Genomic DNA, 13,666 nt, shown 5'->3' on the forward strand with positions numbered 1-13,666 from the left:
TTCCTCTGTGACAATCCCCGTCTCCATCACACCCGCTCTTGACCGACGCCTCGCGCTCCTAAAAAAAGGAAAATAGCAAGGATGAGTATAAAAAATTATACTCAGTAAGCCGCTTACTTGTAGACTCTCTTCGCATCTTAATTTAACACGTTCCCACAGTTTCCTAATTCGGTTCTAGGACATCTGGTTCTAATCTTAATCCCTTGGAGCTTGCCCCTTGGGTTTCACCGGTTCATCGTCCTTTCATTAAACGCCTAGAGGTTCCTTACGACAAGATAATATGGTCAGTATCTCTCTATGAGGTTCTACCTTTACATGGCTATCTAGGACTACATGGTATCTAGCCTAGGGGTGTGCTGAATACCCCTACGCCCATATAGTCTCCCTATGGAGGGCGCGGCCCAACCCGTTCCCATGCAGCTAATGGCCTGTATAACGTGGGGACACATTTCCCATGCGAAATGGCTAAGAGCAGTAAGGACTTATCAGGGACCCTTGGTCCTCCCACGAAGCTATAGATACCGTTCTCAAGCTAGCAATCTATGAACACTCCTGAGGTACCTTGTTGCCGTGGTAAACCGCTAAGTTCCTAGGGGAAAATTAAGTCTGGCTAGAGCAACATATCGCTCCTAACAGTAATCCCCTAAGCTTATCATAGAAATGGGCCATAGAAATTAACAGAGTGTGCATGCAACCATCTTCTAACATCATAATATATAATTCATGCAAACTAGTCATTCCGGCTCAACGGGGCGATGACCTCCATCAAGAACCCAGAGCACGAAGTTCGCGCTCAATGTGGGGCGAATTCGTCCATCAAGCACCCGGAACACGACATACACAATTCCAACATAAATTAAACGCATGCATACATACGGTGGAAGCTTAAAGCATACATGCAACACTCAAATAATTCACCCAATACACTCATAGCAATCAATCTGGCTAATATTTTACATCGAGAGCTAATCTGAAACAAAATTACTAGCATGCATGCAATCCAAGCGAATCTTACAAGTATTTCTTCCTAAATACCGAGTGGTGACTTACCTGGTTGACGCGTGCCCTTTTGCTAGCGTTTCTTTTGCAGACGACACGTGTCGTCGCCTCGGCTGGAGCTGCGTTACTCCAGCCGACGGTCGACGAGTGTTCGGCGCCTGTCACGCCGCCCGACTTTTTTTTTCTTTTTCTTTTTCTTCTCTATCCTCTGAAATCCGTAACACAGTCCCCTTTTCCGATTTTATATCTTTCGATCCGTAGATCGGATCGATATAATTTCTTCGGAGAAGTTCTAGATCGTGTTATGGGCTACGTCCTAGTATTTTTTTTGTAATTTTTGCTTGAATATCGGACCTAGAGTTGTTCCTAGGTGAATATTTCAGCATTTTAAGACTCAATTCACATAGGAAAAACTCAGATTTGAGAAATGTCGTTTAGAACCTTACCTCGCGAAATGTTCTTGGGTCTTGATGGAGCACGGACCTCGCTAACCTCTCAATCCTTGTACCAGTCTCGTCTGAAGGTGGATTCCAACGGTGGTCCATTAAACTTCACGACTGACTCCTCTCAAATTTCTCTCTAACTCTCGTTTTCTTTTGCAGCGGATGTGACGAGGTTCTCCTTGGACCCCTATTAGGGCTGGAGGGGCAAAATGACATTTTTGCCCCTTAGTTGACTTAGCCCCCTCCCCCCTCCCCCCTTTAACTCTCCCCTCCTTAGGAACTTTCGTCCCCGAAAGTAGCTATCTCTTGGAAGAGTTCGAGATAAGCTTTCCTCACGTCCTCGTTCTCAGGTTGCCTCTTCCTTACGGCGGTTACCCCATGAGACCTTTACCAAGGGAATATCTTTGTTGCGCAACTGCCTAGTGCCTTGAGCCAAAATTCTGCTAGGCTTCTCCTCGTAAGACAAATCTTTCCGAAGGGGAAGCATCTCATGCTCGATAACGTGAGTAGGGTTTGGAGTGTACTTTTGTAGCATGGATACGTGTAACACATTGTGCATGGCGGCAAGGTTCGGTGGCAGGACAATTTTGTAAGCCACAGCCCTAACTCTTTCCAGAATCTCGAAGGGGCCTATGAACCTTGGGCTCAATTTTCCCTTCTTTCCGAACCTCAACACCTCCCTCATAGGGGCTACCTTTAGGAACACGTGGTCACCCACCTCAAATTCGAGGTCCCTTCTACGCACATCTGCATAGCTTTTCTATCGACTCTGTGCGGTGAGTATCCTCTGCTTGATTTTCTACACTGTTGCGTTGGTGACCTGGACCAACTCTAGTCCCAGTAGTTACTACGTGCCTACCTCTTCCCAAAAGACTAGTGTTCGACACCTACGCCCATACAGTGGCTCAAAGGGGGCCATTTGAATGGTCGCTTGATAACTATTATTGTAGGCAAACTCCATTAAAGGCAGATGTTCGTCCCAGCACCCACAGAAATCTAAGGAACAGGCTCGCAACATATCCTCTAAAATCTGGTTCAGCCTTTCAGTCTGTCCATCCGTTTGAGGATGGAACGTTGTACTGAACCTCAACTTTGTTCCTAGTGCTTTCTAGAGACTTTTCCAAAACTGAGAGGTGAACCTGGTGTCCCGATCTGATACTATGGACACTGGTATCCCGTGCAGGCGTACTATCTCCTTGATATATAATTGAGCCCACCAATCCACTCGATATGTAGACTTTCCTAGAATGAAGTGGGTCGTCTTGGTCAGTCTGTCCATAACAACCCAGATGACGTTGAAACCTTGCTTTGTCTTTGGCAAACCCAAGACGAAATCCATACAGACTACTTCCCATTTCCACTGAGGAACATTCAGGGGATGTAGCAATCCTACTGGGCGCTGCCTCGGGGCCTTCACCTGCTGGCAGGTCAAGCAACGGCTTACGAAATCCACTATGTCCCTCTTCATTCTAGACCACCAATAATATCTTTTCAGATCCTGATACATCTTCGTACTTCCAGGGTGGAACATATAAGATGTATCATGGGCTTCGGTCATAATATCTTTTAAGATTCCCTCATCTCGGGGAACGCACAGGGGATTTTTCCATAGTAGACCCCCGTCTAAGGAGATAGAATACCTTGTTGGCCTCTCTGTCTCAGTCTGACTCCACACTTTACTGAGGTGTTCATCAAACCTCTGAGCGTCGATAATTTTCTTTTGTAGGGTGAGCTGTAGGGTTAATTGTGCTATCTGCACAGTACCACCTTTAACCACCACGTCTATCCCAGCCCTCTTCATCTCATCTTGTAGTCTTTCCTGTGTGGTGATCATCGCAAAAGTATGCACAACCTTCCTACTCAATGCATCCGCTACAACATTGACTTTGCCTGGATGGTACAGGATCTCTGTCATAATCCTTTACCAGTTCCAACCATCGCCTTTGTCTCATATTGAGCTCCTTCTGCGTGAACAAGTACTTGAGGCTCTTATGATCGGTAAAGACTTGTACTTTTTCCCCATACAGGTAATGCCGCCACGCTTTTAGAGCAAACACTACCGTTGCTAACTCGAGGTCATGCGTTGGGTAATTTCGTTCATATTCCTTCAATTGTCGAGAAGCATACGCTATCACCTTACCCTTTTGCATGAGCACACACCCCAAACCTTTCCCTGATGCATCACTATACACCATAAGATTACCTGACCCGTCTGGAACTGTAAGGGCTGGTGCGGTTACCAACCTCTTCTTGAGTTCCTGGAAACTCTGTTCGCAAGCTGGAGTCCACAAAAGGCTTGCCCTTCTTGGTTAACTGAGTTAGCACTGAGAAAATTTTGGAGAAATCCTAGACAAATCTTCTGTAATTATTGTGATGTCCCACATTGGTTGGGGAGGAGAACAAATCACCCTTTGTAAGGGTGTGGAAACCTTCCCCTAACAGACGCGTTTTAAAGCCTTGAGGGGAAGCTCGAAAGGGAAAGCCCAAAGAGGATAATATCTGTTAGCGGTGGATTTGGGTCATTACAAATGGTATCAGAGCCAGACATCGGACGCTGGGCCCCAAAGAGAGGTGGATTTGGGAGCTGTCCCACATCGATTGTAGGAAGAAAAGAGTACCAGCGAGGACGCTCGGCCCCGAAGGGGGGTGGATTTGGGGGCTGTCCCACATTGGTTGGGGAGGAGAACGAATCATCATTTATAAAGGTGTGGAAACCTTCCCCTAGCATGGATTGTGATGTCCCACATTGGTTGGGAAGGAGAACGAATCATCATTTATAAGAGTGTGGAAACCTTTTTTAGATAAAACCTTGAGTTTTTTATAGTTTTTCCTTATTCACACGATTTCAGAAAATCTCCGTTTGACCATTTGACAAATCACGTCGAGAGATTTGTTGCGAATAAACAATAACCTGATTTTGAACGTCAGAATTTAGTTAATTCTTCCAACCAATTTTCTCTCGCCGAACAATCCATCAAGTGGTATCAAAGCCAGGTTGAAGATCGGTGTATATCATTGAAGAGGAGCCTACCTATCAACAAACAAGTTGAATAGCTCAAGTGGTTAGAGTTTTGACCTAACATCACACAGGTCTCAGGTCTTAGGTTCGAGTAGAAGAAAATGTAAAGTGTAAAAACACACACATCGTGGGGCCCATCTCGGGCAGGCTCACTCACTCCGCCACGAAGAGGCTGACGCCGTGTGCCGACATCTCCATCACCGCCACGAAGAGGCTGACGCCGTGATGATTGGTGTCAAAGTTATCGTTGAGATAGAGTGATCAGGGAGACAACGACTCCACTTGTTTGTATGGAAGAGAGAGGACACCTAAGCAGGAATTGCGAACTTACGGTAGGCTTCGACAAGCTCCACGAGCCTGGAACGCGAAGCTCGAAAGTACCTTACTGTCACTGAAATTGAAACGTTGCACCTCTGAGCATGGCATGTACACGCACAGCCATGACAAGAAGCGACTAATCGTGGGAGCCGACTCCAACTAAGGAAGGCCGAGCCGACTCCAACTAAGGAAGGCCGGCACTACGACGACACGGTGTATCACCATCTATAAGGGTGTGGAAACCTTCCCCTAACAGATGCGTTTTCAGGCCCAAAGAAGACAATATCTGCTAGTAGATCTGGGTCGCCGACTCCAACTAAGGAAGGCCGGCACTACGACGACACAATATCTGCTAGTAGATCTGGGTCGTTACAGTATACGAATCCTCATGGTGGGTCCATGTGCGTATGCATAGACCATGTGTAAGGAAACACCACACATCCAACCCAACCGTACTTCGACTTGAAAGTGGAGCCCACGATTAGGCTATGATGTTTTTAAAAGGATTTTTTATTTTTTTTATTTTTTAAAATACTTAAGCCATATGCTACCCTTATTTTTAGATAAAGTTAATGCACACTATGTCTATAATAGATTTTTAATAGAAAAATCAGTTACACTAAATATTATATAAATATAAATAATTTAAATATGGAAAGATATTGTTGAAATAATACATTATTACAAGACGTACACACAAAAATAATACTATAAAACAAACACGGGCATCTAAATACTCGTGGACCTCCTTACAAAAATCTCAACACAACAAACATGGTTATCGAAATATGTTTGATATCTATATTTTCAAACATCTACACTTCTAGACATATGAAGATTTCAAATATTTTTGAGACTTCTACGACTCGTCTTAATTGTAACCTCAAATAATTCAATATGTTTGATTTTTGATACTCCTTAACTCATGATAGAGGAAGAACATTTGGGTACCTTTAATCTTAGAATAGGGATGGAATTGGAGTAAGCCTTAATTAAGTGATAAATAAGTCAATAACTTGTTAGTTATCTCATTAAAAGCATTTATTAGTTCTAATCAATAGTACAAATATATATCATCCAATAAGATCATATTCGGATTTTCGGGTTCTCGTGAATTAACTAAAAGATCAAATTTTAAAACCGATCTTAATTCACAAATATACATCATCGTTATGTTTTTTCTTTAATTAATAATAAAAAGACGACGTAACGAAAATAATTTTATAAATAAATTATTTATCCCTTAAATTTTGACAAATGATACCCAATATTAATTATTTTAGGAAGAGGAGAAGCTTTCAAGGCACGTGCTTATGGAAACTTTTGAGATATAATTGTCAAAATGTATCTAGAGAAATCAAGCATGCCATCGCTTTCTTAGACATTAATAATTTTAAGGCTTTTCAAACAAAATAAATAGTAGTTTTAAAATCATATTTTCAATTATTAATAGTCATTAAGCCATGAACGCGGCCCATTCATTACTTATCTTGGAACATAAACGTTATATTAATAGGATTAACTAATCTACGTTCCATCATAATAATTTGATAACAACATAAACATGAGGGCAAAGACCACGTGCTTGAACCAACTAAAATAAACATGTGAACTAGTTATAATAAACGTGTAGCTACTAGAGGCTAGTTGACAATGCTTTAGTAACTTTACTGTAGATAGTTAATGTGAGATCCCACATCGGTTGGAGAAAGGAGTAAGGACGATGGCTCCAAATGAAGATGAATTGTGCAATCATACATTTGTTGGAGAACAAATAATTTTTTATAAAAGTATTAGAAATCTCTCTCTAGTATATACGTTTTTTCAAAATTCTTAGTCCCATATACAAATACGATTATTATTATGTTTATCTTGCAAATCCGACTCGCTCTTATTCACCGCCTTCTCTTGTATCGTGTCCAAGAATGGCTTCCACTGTCGAGATTTCGCAGCCACCGGAGCTTTCCAATCATTGCCACCACCGACCGCAACACACGGCGGCGGCCGAGGGGCGGACTTAGCGGCAGCGGTGAGCTTTCTGGCTATGGAGGACAAGTCGGAGGGAGAAACGTCGGGATGAAGAGTAGAGAACGGGAGCAAAAAATAGACCTTGCCCGGCTGAAGTATGGCGTCAGGGTTAAGCGCTGGGCTGACGGCGAGGGAGACCAGCTGCGCTGCCGTGCTGATGAAGTACTCCGCCGGCGGGGGAGAATTTCCAGTGACTTGGCTGGCTGTTATGGGGCTGTGGAAGTGTTGGACGTGACCATTCAAGTGGACGAGTTGGATTGTATCGGCGGCAGCGACGGCGGAGGATGATCGGCGGGAGATACAGACACCCATATTTGTTCCCTTTCCTTTTGTTTTGGAGAGGATAAGGAAGAAGAGTATAAGTAATGGAAGAAGCTGAAAGAAGTGGACTTTGGGAGACATAGATTGAGACATATAATTAAATTTAGGAACTTTTGTGGGAAAATTTGGAAGAGTCAATGGTTTTGCTTGGAATGGCGTTCCCGCGGGGCAACGTATTAAAAAAAATAAACTAAAAGAAAAGAAACGCTCATATATTCATAGTCGGGAAGTATCTCGATGCACGTGAACATATAATATGCATGAGGTATCTATAGTTTAAGATCATGACATGTATCTGTGATACTAGTGTATAACATGGTATAACACTTTCTATAACGTAGCACAATTTCATATAGTATTATGTGTCAACATGATATTCTATAACACAACACAATTTCTTTTCGGTGGCTCAACCATAGAAACTTTCTATGTTGGTTGACCTTCTGAAAAATTTTCTTGGAGGCATGCAAGTGAGGACAAAGTATGCTGGAAGAATTCGTGTTAGTTTATGAGTATAGTTTTCACATTTTGTGACACGGGTAAGAGACGGGTACATCAATTAGCTGAGATCATATTTGAATGAGAGTAATCCTAAGAATAGAAGGCCTAGAAAGGCTTAACAGAATTAAAATCGGCTCTCTAGAATGCATGTGAGTGAAAATATAATCATGTTGAAAGAACTCGTGTTAGTCGGTGGGAATAGTTTTCGCTCTTATGAGCAAAAAGAGTCGAAGCCATCTAGATTTGAATCTTGATCCGAATCTTAAAATTTTCTAAATAAAATTAGAAAATATGAATTTAATAGAATAATATTAAGAAAATTGAATATACATGTAATGATAAAGCAATATATTATTATTTAATAGTTAATCGTCATTATGTTAGAAATAATAATAATAATAATAATAAAAAAGAAGCTTACTATTTTAAATACGACTTAGAAGGGACGTTGATTTGATGAGATATTAATGTATAAATAATAAGTCAAGTTTGCAAATGACCGTAAGTCTTTATTCTAAATTTATTTTATCTATGGAAAAAATAAATTATTGAATTAACGTAATCAACAATTATTGTTCTCAAAATAATTTTTTTTAACATATAGTTTTATTTTTTAAATTATTAAACGTTACCATCTAGTTCTCCTGACCATATAATATTTAGTTCCTATAAGTTTCTACGCCCTTATAAAGAATGTTTCGTAGAGGGAGAGATTTCCACACCCTTATACCTCTCAATTCACCCCATTCGAGACCCAACATCCTCGGTGATACTCGTTTCCCTCTCAAATCGATGTGGGATCTCACAACTACTCCCATTTGAAGCCCAACGTTCTCATTGACACTCATTCCTCTCTCCAATCGATTGTGAGTCTCATATCCGATGAGAACGAAGTATTATAAGAGTGTGGAAACCTCTCACTAACCGACATGTTTTAAAAGCTTTGAGAGGGAGTCAGGAAGGAAAAAATAAAAAACTAAAAAAAGACTATATCGGTTAGCCTTAACGTGTCCTCTTATTCAAAAGCCTAACCCGAAAGGAGTTCGGCGTAACTAACCGACCCTTCTAAAACCTTCAAAATTGGTCTAAAAGTGTGTAATAAGGCAAGAAAGTTTGGTAAACGACACGATGAGATTCAAGTTGCTGCTACTTCTATAATAATAATGCCTATTTTCTACTATAATACTGTCATATTGTACACAGCGGTGACCCACAAAATCCCCCAAAATGGATTAAATAAGAAACAAAATCACATCAATTCACTAACCTTAAAGGAACCAAACTCCACCCAGTTTGCCTATCTTCACTGTCATCAAACAATGGCTGCTCTGTTTTACCATTCAAGATGTGGCGTTTTTCAGACTTTGAAGCTTTCGTCGTAAGAGCAGAGATGGGTGCGGTGTTCCGAGCAACGACTGATACGATCAAAGAATATCAGGTCAAAACTTTTAGTCTGAAATTGATGAGTAGTTGGAGAAGAGATTCAGAAGGTTATTTAGAGCCTCTGGATAGAACTTCCTTGCAAACAAGTAACATGGCCTGTGTACACCGTTCCATAAGCATGGCCATCTTTGCACTTCCTTCTGCATAACCTCATCAAATACAAAACGTTTCAATATTATACCGTATAAAAACATGTAACGAATCGAGATTTTTATGGAATGAGCATACCCTCTCGTCGCTCGTAACGTGCACGCTGACATCAATTGACTGCAAACAGAACATCCAACAACATTATATCTAAAATGTCTAGGTGGCATCGATGTGTGCACGGATTAGATGGCGTTGGGAATCGTACCGTGATATTTTGTAGAAGTTCGTAGGTAACATCATGAGCCCCATACGACTTTGGATGCCACTTTCTTTCAGACCAATCAACATGAGTAATTGACCAGTTTGCAATCCCTCCAGGATCTGTCATCTAGACAACGAAAAACCCGATATTCAGCTCGATATGCGCAAAATACACAAGACTGAGATATGATATTTAGGTATATTCTTACATGGAAAAAGGTGGGCAAGTAATGCTCATCTGCAATGCAATTGTGCCCCTCCAGACCTGGCTGAAATGGCCAAGACATTCTCATTACTATACACTCATCTCACTATCCTAGTTCTATTAATCAAAGATTTCCGGGCATAAAAATACAAATTCCATGCATATTTATTGTAACAGCCCAAGCCCACCGCTAGCAGATATTGTCCTATTTGATCGTGAGATCCCACATCGGTTGGGGAGGAGAACAAAGCATTCTTTACAAGGGTGTGGAAACCTCTCCGTAGCAGACGCGTTTTAAAAACCTCGAGGGAAAGCCCAAAGATGACAATGTCTGAATGTGAGATCCCACGTCGGTTGGGGAATAGAACAAAACATTTTTTTTTATAAGGGTGTGGACCTCTCCCTAGCAGACACGTTTTAAAAATCTTGAAGGAAACCTCGAAAGGGAAAACCCAAAAAGGACTGAATCCATAGCTCCCAACAATGCTATGTAATCACTGAACTAAACGTACAATTTACCTTGCAATAATCTCGAAATTTTGAATAGTAAAGATTGTCAGCCACAACAATCAAAGCGTGTTGTCGCTTCATCGAGAACCACTGTATAGAAAATTCCAAATATTGAAATTATGAAGCCACAAGAAGAAGATCAGACTTATAAGGATATGCACTATGCCTCAGAAACATTAAATAGCTAGAAATAATCCAGAAAGTGATGATGTTATTGGGATACCTGAGCACCCTTTCTGAAGTCTTTCATCTCAATTTCGGGTAACATGCGTTCCGAATACCTCCCGTTTCCGTGCGGACCAGGATCGTTAAAGCTGAAACAAGAACAATTATATGTGTCATCCATATCTCTAAATCAATATTTGTGTAAAAAATACAACCGAGTTGGTATTACTCACCAATCTACGTAGCTGATATTTGTATTAATCAAATACTGGTAGATATAATCAAAATTATGCAATGGTACACAACTGCAATTCCAGATAATAACAAGTCAGTATTGTAACTTGAAAAAATAATCGTGGGTTCGAGAAGTTGAACTGATTCACCTATCAGAAAGTAAAACAAAGTGCTGATTATCGGGATCATGGAGAGCGTTTGCTAACAATCGTCTCTCTGCATCAACCATGGAGATTTTACCCCAAATGACCTGAACATTCAGCAAGTTCACCAAACCAGTTACAGGGTGTTTAGATCAGTGATTGATCGTAGTATAGTTAGAGTCCCAAATTATGAAATGATTGTGAATTTGTAAGAAATACATCTCTATCGGTATGAGGCCCTTCGGGAAAACCAAAAGCAAAGTCATGAGAGCTAATGTTCAAAGTGGACAATATGGAGGTTCATGATTCATAACATGGTATCAGAGCCATGCCTTTGACTTAGTCATGTCAATAGAATCCTCAGTCGAACAAAGAAGTTTTGAGCCTCGAAGGTATAGTCAAAAGTGACTCAAGTGTCGAATAAAGGGTGTACTTTATTCGAAGGCTCCAAAGGAGCCGTGCCTCGATTAAGGAGAGGTTGTTCGAGGGCTCCATAGGCCTTAGGGGAGGCTATAGTATACTTTGTTCGAGGGGAGGATTGTTGGGAGGGAATCCCATATTGGCTAATTAAGGGAATGATCATGGGGTTATAAGGAATACATCTCCATTGGTGTGAGACCTTTCGGGAAAACCAAAAGCAAAGCCATGAGAGCTAATGCTCAAAGTGGACAATATCATATTATTGTGGAGGTTCGTGATTTATAACAACAACGACTACTTTGATAAACAAAACTGTAACTATAAGAACAGTTCGTGCAAATAAGGATACCAATCAAGGAGAAAGTTAAATATAGACCTCATTGCTATGAGTTTCACGACCAGCGAAGTAACGGCTAACGTGCACTGGCTTTTCCTTAGATGCATGGACATAAACAGAGAATTTCCCTTCATGGCCCTGACACAAGATTGTAGTAGTTTCAGCTGAAAACATGATAATATAGGCTTCACTAGCATCATTAGACAATAGAGATTGATATATGAGATTCAGATATTCACTTCAACAGATTGCTCTGCCATGATTACCTAGAGGCTATAGCAACAACGAATGGAAATCATAGGCTAAACCCTCACGAGCCTTCGAGAACAAGAGATCTCGACATATACCATCCGAAAAAACTAGAAGCATTATAGTTTCAAACAACTCAACCCAACTTGCTATCAAACAGTAAACGAAACACGTGAGATTTTCCCACATTATCTAGGTTGTCTGTAATCTCGATCGCTTTGATTATGTTGTTTGCTAACTTATGCCCAGTTCAGGTATTAGAAACTAATGCAAGGCATATTTTTCATCATAAAACGAGTCAACTTTCGATGAAAAATAAACATTGCTTGAAAATCTAAGAAAAGATAATGAAACCAAGTAACAGTATGCAAATACAGAAACTTACATGGAAAAACTTATCCCATAGCTTCTCAAAAGGCAGGGAACCAGGAGTCATGAACATGAATGCAATTTTAGGAGTTTTTAACGCAACGAATGGCATGTTCAAGATTTCTCTAATAACTATACGTGATGCGATCTCAGCATCACTACATTCCCTTGCAGGTGCAGGTGGGAGCCAGTCAGTAATAACCTTGCAGCCCTTAGAAGAAAATATGTAACAGGCACCTGTGCCATTGGGTGGATAGATATAGGCACATATTAGGAACACACTAACCATAGAAACCAAGATAATAATCCATAACGGTCTCTTGGTAGTACGAGATCGAGGACCGGGCAGAATTTTCATATCGCCCATTTCTAATTGCCACTTTTGACCTGTCTTCATCTAGAGCAAATGCATCACTGCTTCACATATAATCGGTGTCGATTGTGTCCACCACAAGGCAATGACCAATACTTTCTAGTGATGACTTGGGCTCAGAAAACCTCCAATCAAATTTTCAATTTCAGTGATGATAAAGAACCTGCAAATTGAATACACAAATTGATCCGTTAAGAGTTGAAGAAACCATTGAAATGGTCAAAACTCGAATCACACAAACTTCAACTAGATGATAAAAAATGACCCAAACTCTTTTCGAGGTGTATCTTTTATTCTCAATAGTATTACCACAATAACTTGTTTCTTACGAAAACAAAAGGCGAGGGTAAAAGAAATTATTTGAAGAATCCTTTAGAACACACACACATATAAGAAACAATCATATCGTGAAGGAATGAAATTTACAAAACCAGCTCACCGAAGGAGACGATAAAAAAACACTCCAGGTGGAGGCTACAGAGAAGAAATAATAGAAAAAAACTCTTTAGAGAGAGAACCCAGAAGAGAGGCTACAAAAACAACAGAATCCCAGATATAAAAAAGACTATTATAAACATTTGGGAAATTCTTTCTGCTTTGTTCCAACCAAACACTCCCAGGAAGAGCTGTAATAGCATTTAACCATATGACCCTTGACTTCCAGACGTGGACGCCAAAAAGATATGTGATAGGTTACAAGGGCTTCTTTCGACAAGCTTGGGAAGACAAAACATTGTTTGTAAAAGTTCGGAAAGGTTTCCACCAAACGTTTCTGGAATGGATCTGATAATTTTAGCTGCAAACCTCAGGTTCCTACTTCATATTTTGTCATTAGTACAAAGTCCACAAAAAATAAACGACTAAAAGGAAGACTTGCACACTTTTCAGATTATTTGATCTGCCGAAGCGCTCAAACGACGTCCTTTCGGAAAGAAGAATTGCAGGCTGATTGGTAGGCTGTTAAATAAAGAATTGCAAACATTGATTGTTCAAATATGTATTTGTGTGATCTCATTTAAAAAAGAAACTAAAACCAAGCTCATCTGGCTGGTTTTAACCACAATGTCCTTCAGTTTTAGCAATCTAGCTTATTTAGAACTCTAAGCCAGGTTCCAAACAACATATCTATTTATAACTGACCACTGGACATGAACTCAAGGAGCCAATAAATTGACGAACCCATTCAAATTCTTATATTTCAAATTAGATACAGACAAAAAAAAAAAAAAAAAAAAAAA

The 13,666-nt window shown here is 40.4% G+C and overlaps 2 protein-coding genes across 2 annotated transcripts in view; both read right to left on the reverse strand.

Annotated features, from left to right (window-relative positions):
• Positions 1-6,588: 6,588 nt before the first annotated feature.
• Positions 6,589-7,127, reverse strand: LOC111491721. The gene has a single exon (XM_023140721.1). The coding sequence runs from the start codon at positions 7,117-7,119 to the stop codon at positions 6,613-6,615; it is 507 nt and encodes a 168-aa protein (XP_022996489.1). The 5' UTR covers positions 7,120-7,127; the 3' UTR covers positions 6,589-6,612.
• A 1,631-nt stretch (positions 7,128-8,758) lies between these two features.
• LOC111491719 overlaps positions 8,759-13,666 on the reverse strand; it is a 6,493-nt gene continuing 1,585 nt past the window's right edge. Inside the window, exons 2-11 of the mRNA XM_023140719.1 lie at positions 12,072-12,591; positions 11,477-11,575; positions 10,687-10,787; positions 10,537-10,608; positions 10,362-10,452; positions 10,148-10,228; positions 9,633-9,692; positions 9,428-9,550; positions 9,301-9,339; positions 8,759-9,212 (exon numbers count right to left, since the gene is read on the reverse strand). Coding sequence (XP_022996487.1) covers positions 9,078-9,212; positions 9,301-9,339; positions 9,428-9,550; positions 9,633-9,692; positions 10,148-10,228; positions 10,362-10,452; positions 10,537-10,608; positions 10,687-10,787; positions 11,477-11,575; positions 12,072-12,452 — 1,182 coding nt within the window. The 5' untranslated portion in view covers positions 12,453-12,591 and the 3' untranslated portion in view covers positions 8,759-9,077. The remainder of the gene's footprint in view (positions 9,213-9,300; positions 9,340-9,427; positions 9,551-9,632; positions 9,693-10,147; positions 10,229-10,361; positions 10,453-10,536; positions 10,609-10,686; positions 10,788-11,476; positions 11,576-12,071; positions 12,592-13,666) is intronic.

The sequence above is a fragment of the Cucurbita maxima genome, unplaced genomic scaffold (genome assembly GCF_002738345.1).
Source record: "Cucurbita maxima cultivar Rimu unplaced genomic scaffold, Cmax_1.0 Cma_Scf00017, whole genome shotgun sequence".
NCBI classification, from domain to species: Eukaryota; Viridiplantae; Streptophyta; class Magnoliopsida; order Cucurbitales; family Cucurbitaceae; genus Cucurbita; species Cucurbita maxima.